Here is an 18340-nt window from a genome sequence, read left to right as displayed (position 1 = left end):
ATAGGTCAAGCCAGACAGAGAACAGCCAGGGAATTCCTAGAGTCATGGCATTCATCCACAAACTCCATCAACAAACACATCGACCTGGACCCAATATACCAACCACTACAGCGGACAGCTGAAACTGACAACCGGAAGCAGCAGGGACAGACCACTATAAACACCGGAGGAAACATTAAAGAAGCGCTTCGCAGGAGGCTCCCAAACACTGATGATGTTGCCTAGCCAGGGGACGAAACGTTTGCAACAAAAACTTCCAGCTCTGCGAACAGACCACAACAATGTTCTATTAATATTTAGTACCCAGTCCAGCCCTATTAAACCAGCCATTCCCCAATATATTCCTATGTGGCTACTTGCCAATGAACTCACTACCCTTATTTAACCCCCTTCATACTTCTATGAACATAGAAGGTATGGTTAGTAAGTTTGCAGATGTCATCAAAATTGATGGTGTAGTGGGCAGCGAAGAAGTTTACCTTAGAACAATGGGACCTTGATCAGATGGGCCAATGGGCTGAGGAGTGGCAGATGGAATTTAGTTTACATAAAAATGCATTTTGGAAAGGCAAATCAGGGCAGGACTTAAAATTTATGGTAAGATCCTGGGGAGTCTGGCTGAACAAAAAGACCTTGGGGTGCAGGTTCATAATTTCTTGAAAGTGGAGTCGCAGGTAGACAGGATAGTGAAGGGACGTTTGGTCTGCTTTCCTTTATTGGTCACACCATTTGGTACAGGAGTTGAGAGGTCGTGTTACAGCTGTACAGGACATTGGTTAGGCCATTTGGAATATTGCATTTAATTCTGGTCTCCCTGCTATAGGAATGGTGTTGTGAAACTTGAAAGGGTTCAGAAAAAAATTACAATGATTTACAAGGGTTGGAGGTGTTGAGCTATAGGGAGAGGCTGAATAGGCTGGGGCTTTTTTCCCGGGAGTGTTGAAGGCTGAGGGATGACGTTACAGAGGTTTATAAAATCATGACAGGCATGGATAGGGTGAACAGACAAGGTCTATTCCCCAGGGTGGTGGAGTCTAGAACTAGAGGGCATAAGTTTAAGGTGCAAGGGGAAAGACCTAAAAGGAGCCTAAGGGGCAAGCGTGGTGCGTGTATGGAATGAGCTGCCAGAGGAAGTGGTGGAGGCTATATTTAAAGGCATCTCGATGGGTATATGAATAGGAAGTTTTACAGGGATATGGCCCAAATGCTGGTAAATGGGACTAGATTTATCTAGGACATCTGGTCAGCAAGGACAAATTGGACCAAAGGGTCTGTTTCCATCCAGTACAGCTCTGATTCTATATGCAAACACTGTAAAGCTGAATTCAATTTTGCTGTGTTTATTGTTAGTCTGACCTACTAATTGCCTTGATTGGGCAAAATCCTAAGAATTCCAATTTACATAGATGATCTGGAGTTGGGAACGAAGTGTGGTGAGTCAAAGTTTGTAGATGACACTAGGATGAGTGGTAGAGCAAAGTGTCCATAGGGTTTTGAAAGTCTGCAGAGGGATATAGATAGGTTATGTGAGTAGGCAAGGGTCTTGGCAGACGTAGTATCATGTTGGTAAATGTGAGGTCATCCATTTTGGTAGGAATAACAGCAAAATGGACTACTAGTTAAATGGTGAAAACACGAAGCAAGCTGCTGAGCAGAGGGACCTAGGTGAACTTGTGTATGAATCACAAAAGGTGCAATATGTAATTAAGAAGGCAAATGGAATATTTTCCTTTACTGCTAGAGGATGGAGTTTAAAAACAGGGAGGTTATGCTGCCAGCTGTATTGGGTGCTGGCTGGGCCAGCATTTATTGCCCATTCCTAGTTGCCCTTGAACGTGGTGGTGAGCTGTCTTTTGGAACCATTGCAATTCATGTGCTGTAAGTAGTCCCAAAATGCTCTAAAGAAGGGAACATCATGATTTTTGACTCAGCGACTGAAGAAATGGTGATAGATTTCCAAGTCCGGATGGTGAGTTGCTTGGAGTGGAAGTTGCAGGTGCTGGTGTTCCCGTGTATCTGCTGTCTTCGTTGTTTTAAATGAAAGTGATCATGGTTTGGAAGATACTGTCTAAAGAATTTTGGTGAATTTCTGCAGTGCATCTTAGATGGTACACACTACTGCTTCTGGGAATTGGTGGTGGAGGGCGTGAATGCTTGTGGATATGGTAATAATTCCATCACATTCCTGACTTGTGCCTTGTGGACAGACCTGGGGGAGTCAAAAGATGAATTACTTAGCAGAGTATTCCAAAACTCTGACCTGCTTTTGTAGCCACTATATTTCTATGACAAATCTAGTTGAGGCCAATGGTATCCCTCAAGATGTTAGTGGGAAGATTCACCAGTGAGTTCCCGGTGTTGTGATGAGTTGTCTAGTAAGGTGGATTATTAGTTTTTATCAACCTTATTAACAGCACATCTTGACTCATATGTTATTAATATGTAGCTTCTTTTCTGAATCCCTCCCTCCATCCGAGCAAACTAGATGCCATGAATTCTCAATATGGAAGTTCGAACTTGCTGCTTACTCCAAGAAGTCCATGTTGGACATTGTGCACTTCAGGCCATCATCCATCTTGATGCTTTCTGCTCTACTGTGGGCTATTTGTTCTTGGAGTGAGAAGCAGAAGGGGAATGGAAGTGGATGGCACAGCTGTCATTTTTGGCACAAATAGAGAAATTTACCGAGTGAGTAGGCAGTGCAGAGGGTTAGCAGAGTTACTGGTGTTGAGTTTGGGATGGGTAACGGCAAATGAGGTAAAATGTTGTAGGCAATAGTGAGAGTAGGACAGCACTAGCCTTGTTGGGAAATGGGTGCAGTAATGGAAATAGAGCGTGTGTAAGCTATGGAGAGATGATAGTAGCACTTACACTGGTCATTGACCTTCTTCCTACATTGAAACACACACTTGGAAAAAAAACTTGAAAAAACACCCATCTGTCAGAATTCCTTAACACTATTGTTTCCCCAAACTTCCCCCCCACCAAACAATACACAACTGTACGGCATCATTGGCTTGGCTTGTCTGAATTCCACAGAACTAAGTATTTATTGAAGAGTGAGATTATTAAAGGGGCTTTTGCATTACTGATCAGTTCTTCACCCTTATACTGTCTATTTCCACAGCCTAAAGCTGCAGTGTAACCACCTCCAGGAACATTGTGTCCATTTATATCTCAACCTCAGGGACTGGATTGCAAGTCTGATTCCGAGTCAAATAATATGCTGAGATGGCAAACGGTCTGATCCAATTTCAGACAGTGGCCAAGCAGGGGTATATAATTGATGGCTTGGAACCAGTAGGCCTCTAGTCCCTTTCTAATGTTTAAAGTAAAGTCCCTTTGCTTTTTCATTTGATACTGAGATGAATGATGAACTATTCTGGCATTTATCATAATTAATAATTTCTGAATGATTTAAAAAATGACCTATAAAACAATATATTAATTGTACCTTTGATCAAACAGTACATTAATTGGCCTATTTCTAATCCTTTGTAGTGGTACATTTTGTACTCTCACGTGATTTTCCTTCCTTCATTATTAATTTGTATTTAAATTACATTGGGGGGGCTTAAGAAGAAGAGGGTGAGTGCTGGGATGGATTGGAGGTTGGGTTGGGTGATTTGTGAAGAGCTGAGAAAGCTTCTCGTCATCAAGGAGGACAGCGCAAAGAACCTGCCTCAGGATTCCAGTACTCTGCCAAAAATTAGAGAGGAAAAATATTACTCCAGCCCTCATCTCTTCACAACTCCCTCATCACCACATACTCCACTTATGACCTTAGACCCTACACGCAAGCCCCTTGGGACCCCATAACAACTTGGTGCCAACTCATAGTTCCACTCTTTCTTCCTTCAGCTATCATACTAACATATCTTGTTTCCACTTATATCCAAGCAGGCAGGAGGAAAAATAAAATTCTGTTGCTTAAAGTTCTATTTTATAGATGATGCTCTTTTAAGAAAACCACTCTCATTCACAAAAAAGAAAATATTTTTGCAGTTTTTGATAGAGTTGACACTTCTTGATATTTCTGGACATGTTTGACAGTTCTTGCCAGGTTTGTTTCTTCTTTGTGGCAACTTTACAGTTCTGAGAGATTAATACATCTTTTAGGTACATTCTTCTCCAGTTTTATACATTCCAAAGCTTATCTCAGCAATGTTAACCAATGTCTTAATCAACCACGGGCACCTGATCATCACTCCTCCTCAACTCTCTCAGCTGATTTTAAATGGCCAACTGCCTCAATAAAATGGGTATACACAAAACCTGGCCTGACCTTACTCGTGCCCATGTGAAAATCTTCAAGTGCCATGATCAGGGAGGGACTGCAATTATGGGTCACTTTTCCCAACAGAGTCTTCATCATTGCAAAAATATGAGCCAAAGATTCAACAAAGGGATATATATAGGGTAAAGAGTAGGCCAAAATATCTGGAAGATGGAGTATAGCATTGCAAAATAAGAGGTTGTCCATTTTGATAGGATAATAGAAATGACTGCACAATACTACAGGCTAGGCGACTTCTGGTCCCTTACATATGAATCCTAAATTTGTTAGCAGGTCAGTAAATAAAATAATTATGAAGTTAAATTACCCTTTACAGCAAGGGTAATACAGTGCATAAGTATTGATGTAGCTGAACAGGGTAATGGTGAGACTGCGCCTGGACAACACATATAGTTTTGCTCTACTTACTTGATGAGGGATATACATGCAATGAAAGCAGTTCAGACAAAGTTCACTTGGTTGATTCTGGGAAAAAGGAGTTCTCAAGATGAGAGGTTTAACTTTTAAGTCTATACTCAACAAATCGGGAATAACTTTAATATTAATTTTTATTCTCAATCTTTGTGAACCACAGTTACTCAGCAGCAACATGAAAAATAATCCAGAAGACAAAATCAATCACAACAAGTAGTTTTTCATGAACATTTTATATGGAATCTCATTCTTAATAATGCTCGATAAATAACATAAACATTTGAATGTTGAACCGTGGAAATTGGTAAAAATTATTGCTCTTGGCACTTACATTTTGGAGTCATCCCAAACAACACAGTGTGCATCGGATGTTCCCTGTAATAATCAGAATTAAAACATATATACAATAAATATATACCATTCTGTAGCATAGTAACATATGTAAAAAAATGGATGTGGCACAAAACTAAATGCCTGTAATAAAAGTGAGTGATTCTGTTAGATTCATATGCTGAAACAACACAACTAGAATAGTTCATAATTATCAGCACAACTGAACGTTTAAATGCAATAGTTAACCATCTGTTGTCTCTTTAGCTAATTTAAATGGTATATTTTTTTTTCTTTTAAGAAAATGTCACTGTTCACAATTGAAATATCTTTCAACATTAGATCTAGCATTGACATCAATTATTCCCATGTTGGATAGAACACAAACTGTGAATGGAGGCAAAACCCATTTAAGAGAGTCTTGACAATGTGGTCCAAATCAACATGCTCAATGACATAATAGGGTATTTTTACACAGCAATCATCCTTTTTACCCCCTTGATTGAGATTTAATGCCAAAGTAGGAAAATAGAAACAGGATTAGCCAGTCAGCCCGTCAAGACCCTCTGTCACTAAATTAGATCATGGGAGATTTGTAACTGGTTTAAATTTGTATTCTGATTCGTTAGCCTCATTTAACTTCAGATCCTTGCAACTGTCAGAGAAAGAGGGCTTTGATATCTTAAAAAAAAACAACGAACTGTGGATGGTGGAAATCAAACAAAATCAGAAATTGCTGGAAAAGCTCAGCAGGTCTGGCAGCATCTGTGGAGAGAAAACAGAGTTAATGTTTCGAGTCCAGTGCCCCTTCTTTAGAGCAGTTCTGAAAAAGGATCAGTGGACCCAAAATATTAACTCTGCTTTCTCTCATCAGATGCTGCTGGACCAAATGAGTTTTTCCAGTAAGTCTGATTTTCTTTCTCTCCTCTAGGGTGGGCTGCATTCAAATCTAGCCCCTAGAGATGAAAGGGAAGAATTTCTACTTAAGATGCATGCATACTGTGATGATGCTGCTCCTTTAACAAGGTTATACTGTCCTTGGCTTTTTTCCCCCAGAGTGGTTATAAAAGCAGCGATTTTGAAAGGTCCAGGTTTGAAGGGTTTTAGGGCCTGTTTGGTTATAGCTAACGTATACTGTATCAGGAAAACGCTTTAAAGTTTAAAAAAAACAATTGTACAATGAAAGGGGAGTGGCCAGTTCTCCCAGCTTAGCATTTCTTTGGTTTAGTTTGGGTTAGGTTTCAGCAGTCTGGCTGTTCGCTGAAAACAGTCAGTCAGTCAGTTTTGAAGCTGCTGGTCCAAGAAACAGCTACAGGTAAGGTGTTCCATGCTGAATCCCTCTGTCATCTCTCTCTCCTTGCATTTTCCTTTTTTGCCAAGGACTATTTATGACGATTGTTGCAAATCTGGATGCAGGTTTGCTCATTGAGCTGGAAGGTTTGTTTTCATGAAAGTGAACCTTCCAGCTCAACGAGCAAGCCTACATCTAGAACCTCAACTTGAGCTACAAATCTTCTCAAAATTGTTGCAAATATTTGGAACAGCATCATTTAGTTGGGATAATCTGTTGGGCTTTTGAACAGGTTAAGTTATTCTATATTCTGTTCTCTTTTGTTTGTATTTCATTTGGTAATCTTATAAATAAATTATGTTTTGTTTAAAACTAAATGGTTAGACCAGCTACATCACTCATGGGATACCTGCTCTATACCTGCTTAAAGCAACTAGCAAAATTAGAGTCTGGGCTACTTTCTTGAAATGCTGTGAGGGGGGTCTGGCCTGGTCCATACGAATACTCAAAGGCTGTGGGTTACATCCCAATGTGCAGTATTTGTGTGTGCAAGGAGTGAGAAGTGGAGAATCCTTTCTCGTAGACTCCAATCTATGTCATATTCCAACTGTGCACACAGCGCAAAAGAAACATGAGTATCAAAGAAAATCATTAATTTGAAAATAACCCTGAATCTATCTATGACTGTAGGACTGGATTTTTAGGTCACCCTGTAATCAGAGCAGGACAGGCGTTATAATTAGTCATTGGCCAGAGTGTCAATGCTCTGATTAATGAGACTTCTTTATTCCACAAGGAATTTAATATAAATATAAGGATGTTATGCTTCATAATATAGATCACTGATGAGACCACATCTGGAGTACCATGTATAGTTTTAGTCCCCTTATTTAAGGAACAATATAAATGTGTTAAAGGCAGTTCAGAGGTGCTTTACTGGATTGATACCTGAAATAACTGGTTTGTATTATGAAGATAGGTTGGACAGCCTTGTTTCCAAACAGTTCAGAAGAGTTTGGGGTGTTTTGATTGAAGTGTGTAAGATCTTGAATGGTCTCCAGAAAGTGGATTTGAAATGAATGGGTGGAATCTTGTTTTTTTTAAAATATGTATCAATTTTGAAGAGTTTCATGGAGCCTTTCTCTCAGTGAGGCCCAGCAAGTTTTCTCACCATAGCCTATCACTATGGTGCCTCTCTTGGAATATTCTTGCCCCATTCTACCACTCACCATTCCCAGAATAATTTGCCACTGTCAGGTTATGACTGGAACCTTCTGCACCAGCGCCATCTAAATAAGACCATTGAGCACCTGGACATGCACTATTAGTTTGGAGTTGACTGCAGGGTTCCTAACATGTAGTCATGACACAGAGGGGAAAATTGGTGTCCCACTGTGTGGACAGTGTCACAAAGCTGGTTCTTTTTCTGAAAGCTGTTCCTTTTATCAAGGATAGTGTCCTTCGTTTTTTTTCAGAAGGGTCGTAAAACAGTCCGGGCTCCGACTTGACTGGTTTGGTACAGAGATGAAAAGCCTATTGGAGACCTTTCTGTTTATACGTAAACAGATGAGACCTTAGGCCAAAGCTTTCATGTTTTAGAAGTAACCTGTGTAATGAATGAGGAGTGGTCAGTCCTGAAGGCTGACTTCTTGGTTTTTAGTTCAGTTCAGCAGTGGGTTTTGTGTGAACAGGCTGCTAAATTTTCTCTCCTTCTGCCCTTCCAATTTCGACCTGTAAGTCACTGTTTCATTTTTACTGTGTTTAAGGGGTTTGTTTATGGGGATTGTTGTGTATATTTGGAACAGGATAATAAAGTCTAGTCTGGATAGACTGAGTTCTGTAGGTATTCTATATTCTGTTCTTTGTGTTTCATCCCATAATTTTGTGAATAAATTTTTGTCTATTTTAAAACCTGGTAGTTAAACTAGCTAACTTACACCAGGTAATTTTCACTGTATGCTTATCAAAACAAATTGCAAAGTTACAGTCTGGACTGCCTGTTTAAGAATGTTTTGAGTAGTCTGGCCTAGTCCTTAACAACAGTGACCTAGAGATCCTAATGGATGGATGTCGACATAGGACTTCACCGGTCATCAGGAATAACAGAGGAGGTCACAATACCAGTGAATGCCGATGTGGTTAGAGGGCACCACTGGGTCAGCCAAGTTTCAGCTGTCTGCAGGAATGCCCAGCAATTTAGGGAGAGGGTCAATCACCTTTTCCACTCTGCCAGCATAAATGCCACCATCATCTGTCTGGAATCTCACACTCATTCTACCTCTGCTGCTGTAGCCACCTCCCATTGTCACTACTGCCTGCAGCATCTTCACTCACTTGCTATCATCCACCCTCCAACAACACTAACTCTGTATGTCCTTTGCACTGTCTACTCATTTGTTTGGCAAATTTCCTCACTTGGAAAAAATGTAACAGCTGTGTCCCCACTTTTAATGGGCTGGCTTTCTCTCACTCCAAGAGAAAAGCAGCCCATTACAGACAGAAAGAGTGAAGAGAAGGTAGCTGCCTGATATTCAGTTTCTAACTCCTCGTGGAGAGAGGATCATGACTCTGAATGCCCGAATGGTGCAAAGTTCCACCTCAGCTGGTTGGCACTCTGAGGCTCTGTGCAGGGAGACTGGCATGATAACACTTTTTGCTGCATTGATGTCCAGTCCCAGAGATTGCGATTCTGAAGGTCCCTCTGAGGTCCCACAGAAGGAAAAAGAGCTGAATTGCTGCACCGACAATATCCAAGGCTCTGCACTAGTATCAGAGGTTGTCCTTTAATTACTGTGCCAAGACCTCTTGACTGAAAGCTAACTTCCTTGATTTAACACAGACTACTGACAACCATGATGAGTTTCCTGGCATTGTGTCTGCACTAAACAGCAAGGCAAGATAACAGTATTCTGGACCTGGTATCTCTTGGCTGAATGGTAAGGTGCAAAAAAAGTCAAATCAAGGTAAGGCAGGGATATTGTGAGCATTCAGGTAGACTCAAAGTGAGTGAACACTAAGAGCAAACAAACAGTCTGAGATACAGCCTTTCCAGTCCATAAGGTGTAAACCTTGTACCTACTGTACTTTTGCAATGATGGAGGTCCTGAGGTGCAGCATTGAAGTACGCAAATTTGCTGTAGGTTGTTAGCACATGTGCTATGAGGGTTCATATAGGCCAGTACATGTTAGATACCGATGTTTGTGGACATAGGCAGTGAGCGGCTGTTGCCCATTGAGTGTGCCCTGAGATGTTGGTGCCTGATGTCCAACATGGAGGCTCTTTGCAGCAAGTGGTGAGCTGAAATTGTCAGGTGCCTGCTCTGATTTCCATGTCACGAATTCTCAGTGTCGAGTTTATTTGGTGCATTTGGTAAGATGGGAAGCTGCAAATTAATGATGCAAAATGTGCAAGATAGAGTTTAGAGATGTACAGCATTGAAACAGACCCTTCAGTCCAACCCTTCCATGCCGACCAGATATCCCAACCCAATCTAGTCCCACCTGCCAGCACCTGTCCCATATCCCTCCAAACCCTTCCTATTCATATACACATACAAATGCCTCCACCACTTCCTCTGGCAGCTCATTCCACACATGTACCACCCTCTGTGTGAAAAAGTTGCCCCTTAGGTCCCTTTCATATCTTTCCCCTGTCACCCTAAAAACCTATGCCCTGTAGTTCCGGACTTCCCGATCCCAGGGAAAAGACCTTGTCTATTTATCCTATCCATGCCCCTCATAATTTTGTAAACTTCTATAAGGTCACCCCTCAGCCTCCGACGCTCCAGGGAAAACAGCCCCAGCCTGTTCAGCCTCTGCCTATAGCTCAAATCATCCAACCCTGGCAACATCCTTGTAAATCTTTTCTGAACCCTTTCAAGTTTCACAACATCTTTCCGATAGGAAGGAGACCAGAATGCACACAATATTCCAACACTGGCCTAACCAATGTCCTGTACAGCCGCAACATGACCTCCCGACTCCTGCACTCAATACTCTGACCAATAAAGGAAAGCATACCAAATGCCTTCTTCACTATCCCATCTACCTGCAACTCCACTTTCAAGGAGCTATGAACCTGCACTCCAAGGTCTTTTTGTTCAGCAACACTCCTTAGGACCTTACCATTAAGTGTATCAGTCCGCTAAGATTTGCTTTCCCAAAATGCAGCACCTCACATTTATCTGAATTAAACTCCATCTGCCACTTCTTGGCCCATTGGCCCATCTAGTCAAGATCCTGTTGTAATCTGAGGTAACCTTCTTCACTGTCCACTACACCTCCAATTTTGGTGTCATCTGCAAACTTACTAACTGTACCTCTTATGCTCACATCCAAATCATTTATGTAAAGGACAACAAATAGAGGACCCAGCACCGATTTCTGTGGCACTCCACTGGTCACAGGCCTCCAGTCTGAAACACAACCCTCCACTACCACCCTCTGTCTTCTACCTTTGAGCCAGTTCTGTATCCAAATGGCTAGTTCTCCCTGTATTCCATGAGACCTAACCTTGCTAATCAGTCTCCCATGGTGAACCTTGTTGAACACCTTACTGAAGTCCATATAGATCACATCTCCTGCTCTACCCTCATCAATCCTCTTTGTTATTTCTTCAAAAAACTCAAGTCAAATTTGTGAGAAATGATTTCCCATGTTGACTATCCTGAATCAGTCCTTGCCTTTTCAAATACATGTACATCCTATCCCTCAGGATTCCATCCAACAACTTGCCCACCACCGAGGTCAGGTTCACCGGTCTATAGTTCCCTGGCTTGTCCTTAATGCCATTCTTAAACAGTGGCACCACGTTTGCCAACCTTCAGTCTTCCGGCACCTCACCTGTGACTATCGATGATACAAATATCTCAGCAAACGATATTAAGACAGTCGTTAACAAGTAACTCACCCCTACCTAGCAGGAATGAAACAACTTAATTTCTGACAGTTGCATAAAGGCACAGCAAGTTGCTCCTTACAACTTGAGAGAGGCCTTGTTGGACCTCTTGCATGATTGATGTCATGGCCCATATCATTCAGATATTTATAAGATTCCACTCAATAATTCTTCCTGTTAGCGAGTGCGGAGTAGGAGGCACTGTTCTTATTTTTTAAAAAAAGGTGTTATCCTTTAAGGGCAGAAATAAAGAGTTGTATAACTTTGAAGCTCTCTGCCTCAGGTGGTGACAGAAATGGGTTCATTGAGTATTTACAAAGTAGAAATAGATTCTTGTTAGGCAAGGGAATCAAACGTTGTTGGGGGGTGGATGTGTAGATGGGAATGTGGAATTAGAAACACAAACAGATCTGCCATATTACTGAATGGTAAGCACACATGGGCTGAATGGCCTACTTCTTTTCCTATTTCTTAATGTTCGCATATGTGTATGCATGTCAGTCCTTTCCTCACCCAACATCTACACAAGTATTTCCTTACAAAGGCAAAAGGATAAAGCTTGGGGTATTTTTCCCTTTCCGCTGATGAATACTTAAGGTGATTATAGCCCTAATTCCTGCTTGCAAAATGTTACTGTAAAGCCTAGTACTTTCTGCTTGCTGTTCTGTTTGAAATGCAAAGTCTCCACCAGAATTAGAAACACTTTTCTGCTACTGATGTTTTACAATGGTGCTAGCACAATTATAAATTCATGAAACCATTCAATGTAGGAATAAATTAAGCCTGTCCTGCCTACTAAAGCTAGCTAATAAACAGTTGTATTTATTTATTGAACAATGTTTCTGTGCTTACAATTCACCTTTAGGTCCATAACATTTCATTTTTATATTTTAATAATATAACTTTTTTCAACATACAGTATAATTAAAATAAGCTTACTAATATTACTTTACTTAATATTTGAAAAGGTTCTTATAAATCAGATTTTTTTTAATAGGGGCCAAATTGTCTTTGGTTTAAAAGGTCAATAATAACATACACACAAATGGCTGAATGTAATAATAATATTACGTACATTAATAAGATGCGATAGCTCTACAACAATTGATTCGGAAGCCTTAGGCTGCGGCCTCACTGTTACTGTCAGTACTTTGGAATTTATTGCCATTGACTTTCTGGAAAAAAGACAGATATTGACATGTATAAATTAACAAGAAGTGGGAAGCAAGCTTGTTGAAATACTGTCAGACTTATGCGCAATGCCTGGAATATAACTGTATGTAGACCATGTTGCAGATCTGCAAGAGTCATGAAATCTAATTCATTCATGATCCAAGCCAAGGGGTAATGATGTATATTTCTTATAGCCATTGAATTTCATTATCTTGCTCATCTTTTACATGAAACAATATTATGACATTATTTAAGGTACATATTTATAAAAACATATATGGACAAGGTAATGATTTCATTCTGTGGTATTTGCCAATAGAAGCCTGCTGTACATGCTGTCTTTTTTGAGATTTTAACTGTAAAACAGGATACAAAGGTTATCTAAGCTTCTTTTGGTGTCTATTGGATAGCAGTTCATTCATGCATAGAAGCTCTTCAGCAGATTCACACAGACACATTCAATTCACTTGCATGCAACCAATTTATGAATACAGTCATAATTACTCAATCTGAATTTATTTAATTCAACCACCATCAAAGAAATGTTATCTGTAAATTGTTCTTTACAGATAATTGATGTTAGAAGTGCCTGTATAAGAAGGCATGATGCTGGTCACAGACAGGTTCCTGACACAGCAAAAAGATGCATCTTTAACATTAGTCTCAAGAAAATGGAAGCTACATATCACTTAACACAGGGGAAACCTTTTACTTCACCCTTAGGGCTCACTAATAGTACAAGCACAGCAACTCAATTAACCTTTCTTGGAAATGTGCACTTTCGTCCTATACTCATTGATCAGACAGTACAAATATATAACAAGAAAATAATCCAATTGTACTGTGATTTACATGAATATGAAACCTATCATCCAGCATGTGGCAGCATCAGTTTTAACTGTAAAGAAGATATCAATATGCCACAGATAATGCCCCCAGTGTTGTTGCTAACATTTTAGGATCCAAACTCACACTGAGCTTCAGCTCACTGGGAGAATAATTTCCAATTAGGCAGTGATTGAGAAAACTCCGATATCTGGTGCTAACTGGTCTCTATAATACCAGCAAACCTTGTAGGGAGCTGCATTTCAAATGTGATTGACACTGCAGGATTATGCATCAATCAGCTATTTATTGAACTGACAACAGATATCATAGAGTGAGATTTTATTTTGTATTTTCATTTGATGACTGAAAACTGGAATGTAATTATGAAATACCAGAAATGACTTTCACAACCATTGATCCAGTATTGTTGAGGAAGTTTTTTGTTTGAATTACTATTTATTTTAATCACACATACGATGATGGAGGATGGATTCATTTTATTTTCAGTTAAAGGGATTTGTCAAGAAGGACTAACTGAAACCCAAATTATTAAAAGTAGTCATTCAGGAAAATGCAGCAGAGTACTGCAAATTATTGAAGTTGTTTAAGTACAGAGGTGATAATTTCTGGCCAGCTGCAGAAGGAAGTCTCCTCTATACTCTTCCAATAATAAGGCTTAGCCAAAACATTATCCCTGACATTTCCTTTTTTTGAGATTGGCAAACTCCATCAACATAAAATAATACCACAATAGAGTCAATTCTGTACATCCAGTAAAAGCTGCATTCAGCCTGCTTAAAACCAGTTTTTATTTGAGAAACACTGAAGAATCTATCTTGAATGAGATGAGGTAAAAGGACAGTATCTTGAACAATGTGACTGCCATGCCACCTTATTAATGTAATTAATAAAATAAATACATAATTAATAATTGAGACTAATTGAACCAGAGCCTTGTTTATTATTTAAAGCTCATTCTGGTGGGTCTTTTACTGTCTCCCTGATACTTTCATTACCCAAATTAAATTTTGAAAATATCAACATGACCATTGTCCTTTGTGTATGATTTATTTTTCTGATTTGCCATTTTCTATAAATGTTCTGCCTTCCTCTCTTCCTTTAAACTTTGATTCATTGAAGGACCTAGATCCAGACGTACAGAAGTTATCTTCTCTTATTGTTCACTTTGTGCAAACAAGAAAATAGTTACCTTGATCTTTGCCTCACTCAACGACCACATATGCATTGTGGTAGTTGAGTGAGGAAAAGATCCAGCTAACTATTGATATACCGTATATTGAAAGCAGGAGCCTGAACTCTAATTAATTTCTCTCAGTGAGGTAGTTGTAATATCTGCACTCCAATTGGTCTGATGGAGCACAGATTGCTAATCAAACCTGTCAGTACTGAACAGTGAGTACCTTAACTAGCTGAATTGGCTAGGAAACCTTGCTTGATTTTTGAATGTTTTGGTAATGAAAAGGCTTTTTTGATATAATTGAGATTTGATTGAACATGTATAACAATAGATTGCAGATGTATTTGCCCTTTCTCACGATGTCAGCTATACTGGAAGTTAAATTGGATGAACATCTTGAATTGTCTTTCCATTTTGTTCAGCTCTTCTAATATACAGAGTCATACAGCACAGAAACAGACCGTTCAGTCCACTCTTCCATGCTGACCAGATATCCTAAATTAATCTGGTTCCTTCGGCCATCATTTGGCCCATATCCCTCTCCTCCCTTCCTATTCATATACCCATCCAGATGCCTTTCAAATGGTCAAATTGTATGTGCTTCCACCACTTCCATAGGCCACCATGCTGTGTCGAAAGTCGCCCCTTAGGTCCCTTTTAAATCTTTCCCTTCTCACCTTAAATCTATTTAGTCAAGGTTAAATCTAGATTTGGTACTGGGTAATGAAACCAGCCAGGTGCTAAATTTGGAGGTAGGTGAGCACTTCGGTGATAGTGACCACAATTCGCTTATGTTGAATTTAGTGATTGAAAGGGAAAGGTATGTACTGCAGGGCAAGCTGGGGAAAAGGCAATTACGATGCGATATGGCAAGATTTAGGATGCATAGGATGGGATGGGCACAATTGAAATGTGGAGCTTATTCAAGGAATAAGGGATGGGCACAATTGAAATGTGGAGCTTATTCAAGGAATAAGGAATGGGCACAATTGAAATGTGGAGCTTATTCAAGGAACCAGCTACAGAGGGTCTTTTATAAGTGTGTACCGGTCAGACAGGGAAGAGGTTGTCCAGTGCGGGAGTCATGATTTACTAAGGAAGTTGAATCTCTTGTCAAGAGGAAGAAGGCGGCTTATGTTAGGATGAGATGTGATGGCTCAGTTAGGGCGCTTGAGAGTTCCAAGTTAACCAATGAAGATTTAAGAACAGCCAGGAGGGGACATGAGAAGTCATGGGCAGAAAGAATCAAGGAAAATCCTAAGGCTTTCTACAGGTATATCAGGAACAAAAGAATGACTAGAGTAAGATTAGGACCAATCAAGGACAGTAGTGGGAAGTTGTGCGTGGAGTCAGAGGATATAGGGGAAGCACTAAATGAATACTTTTCATCAGTATTCACATTAGAAAAAGACAATGTGGTCGAGGAAAATACTGAGATACAGGCTACTAGACCAGACGGGATTGAGGTGCACAAGGAGCAATTCTGGAGAGTGTAAAAATAGATAGGTTCCCTGGCCCTGATGGGATTTATCCTATGATTCTTGGGAAGCCAAGGAGGAGATTGCTGAGCCTTTGATTTTGATCTTTATGTCGTCATTGTCTACAGGAATAGTGCCAGAAGACTGGAGGATAGCAAATGTTGTTCCCTTGTTCAAGAAGGGGAATAGAGACACCCTGGAAATTATAGACCTGTGAGCCTTACTTTGGTTATGGGTAAAGTGTTGGAAAAGGTGATAAGAAATAGGGTTTATAATCATCCAGAAAGGAGTAAGATGATTCGGGTAGGTCGTGCCTTACAAACCTTATTGAGTTCGTTGAGCAGGTGACCATATAGGAGGATGAGGGTAAACTGGTTGATGTATACAGGGATTTCAGTAAGGTGTTTGATAAGGTTTCCCCACCGTAGGCTATTGCAGAAAATGTGGAGGCATGGGATTGAGGGTGATTTACCGGTTTGGATCAGAAAGAAGACAGAGGGTGGTGATTGATGTAAAATATTCATCCGGAGTTCAGTTACTAGTGGTGTACTGTAAGAATCTGTTTTGGGTCCACTTTTGTTTGTCATTTTTATAAATGACTTGGATGAGGGCATAGAAGGATAGGTTAGTAAATTTGCGGATGATACTAAGGTCAGTAGAGTTGTGAATAGTGACGAAGGATGTTGTAGGTTACAGAGAGACAGAGATAAGCTACAGAGCTAGACTGAGAGATGGCAAATTGAGCTTAATGCAGAAAGGTGTAAGGTGATTCACTTTGGAAGGAGTAACAGGAATAAACAGCACTGGGCTAATGGTAACATTCTTGGTAGTGTAGATGAGCAAAGAGATCTCGGTGTCCAGGTACATAGATCCTTGAAAGTTTCCACTCAGATTGCAAGGGTTGTTAAGAAGGCATACAGTATGTTAGTTTTTTATTGGTAGAGGGATTGAGTTTCGGAGCCATGAGGACCTGTTGCAGCTGTACAAAACTCTGGTGCAGCCACATTTGGAGTATTGTATTATAGGAAGGATGTGGGGGCTTTGGAAAGGGATCAGAGGAGATTTACCAGGATGTTGCCCAGTATGGAGGAAAGGTTTTAAAAGGACTTGCTGAGAGTCTTGAGGCTTTCGTTAGAGAGAAGAAGGTTGAGAGGTGACATAATTGAGACATATTAGATAATCAGAGGGTTGGATAGGCTGGACAGTGAGAGTCTTTTTCCCTGGATGGCGATGTCTAGCAGGAGGTGACATAGCTTTAAATTGAGGGTTGATAGATAAGACAGATGTCAGAGGTAGTTTGTTTACTCAGAGAGTAGTAGGGGCGTGGAACACACTGCCTCAACAGTAGTAGACTCACCAACTTTAAGGGCATTTAAATGGTTATCGGATAGGCATATGGACGAGAATGGAATAGTGTAAGTTAGATGGGCTTCAGATTGGTTCCACAGGTTGGCGCAGGCCTGGGCCGAAGGGTCTGTACTGCGCTGTAATGTTCTATGTTCTATGCCCTTTAGTTTTGGACTCTCCTACCCTGAGAAAAAGACCTTGTCTATTTACCCTATCTATACCGCTTATGATTTTATAAACTTCAATAAGGTCACACCTTAGCCTCCGATGCTCCAGGGAAAATAGCCGATTCAGCCTCTCCTTCTACTTCAAACCCTCCAACACTGGCAATATCATTGTAAATATTTCATGAACCTTTTCAAGTTTAACAACACTTTTCCTATATCAGAGGACTGGAACTGAACGCAGTATTCCAAAAGTGGCCTAACCAATGTCCTGGACAGCGCAGCATTACAACCCAACTCATATATTCATTCACCAATAAAAGCAAAGTGTACGAAACGCCATCTTCACTACTCTGTCTATCTGCAACTCCACTTTCAAGGACCTATGAACCTGCACGCCAAAGTCTCTTTGTTTGGCAACACTCCTCAGCACCCTACCATTAAGACAATAAACAATAGGTGCAGGAGTAGGCCATTCTGCCCTTCGAGCTTGCACCACCATTCAATATGATCACGACTGATCATCCTTAATCAGTATCCTGTTCCTGCCTTATCTCCATAACCCTTGATTCCACTATCCTTGAGAGCTCTACCCAACTCTTTCTTAAATGAACCCAGAGACTGGGCCTCCACTGCCCTCTGGGGAAGAGCATTCCACACAGCCACCACTCTCTGGGTGAACAAGTTTCTACTCATCTCTGTCCTAAATGGTCTACCACGTATTTTTAATCTGTGTCCACTGGTTCGACACTCACCCATCAGCGGAAACATGCTTCCTGCCTCCAGAGTGTCCAATCCTTTAATAAGCTTATATGTCTCAATCAGAGACAAGCCCAGTCGCTCCAGTCTTTCAGCGTAAGGTAGTCCCGCCATTCCAGGAATTGACCTCGTGAACCTACACTGCACTCCCTCAATAGCCAGAA

At 40.5% G+C, this 18340-nt stretch overlaps 1 protein-coding gene across 7 annotated transcripts in view; it reads right to left on the bottom strand.

The window, feature by feature from the left end:
- The window catches only part of LOC122563754 (adhesion G protein-coupled receptor B2-like), a 776300-nt gene that overhangs the window by 278178 nt on the left and 479782 nt on the right, over window positions 1-18340 (bottom strand). For all 7 annotated transcript variants that reach the window (XM_043717945.1, XM_043717942.1, XM_043717944.1 and 4 more), the window contains 2 exons: window positions 12305-12404; window positions 5043-5086 (listed from right to left, as the gene is read on the bottom strand). In XM_043717945.1, coding sequence (XP_043573880.1) covers window positions 5043-5086; window positions 12305-12404 — 144 coding nt within the window. The remainder of the gene's footprint in view (window positions 1-5042; window positions 5087-12304; window positions 12405-18340) is intronic.

The sequence above is a fragment of the Chiloscyllium plagiosum genome, chromosome 27 (genome assembly GCF_004010195.1).
Source record: "Chiloscyllium plagiosum isolate BGI_BamShark_2017 chromosome 27, ASM401019v2, whole genome shotgun sequence".
Lineage (NCBI taxonomy): Eukaryota > Metazoa > Chordata > Chondrichthyes > Orectolobiformes > Hemiscylliidae > Chiloscyllium > Chiloscyllium plagiosum.
The sequence above is the reverse complement of the archived record's forward strand: the minus strand, read 5'-3'. Positions and strand labels throughout refer to the sequence as shown.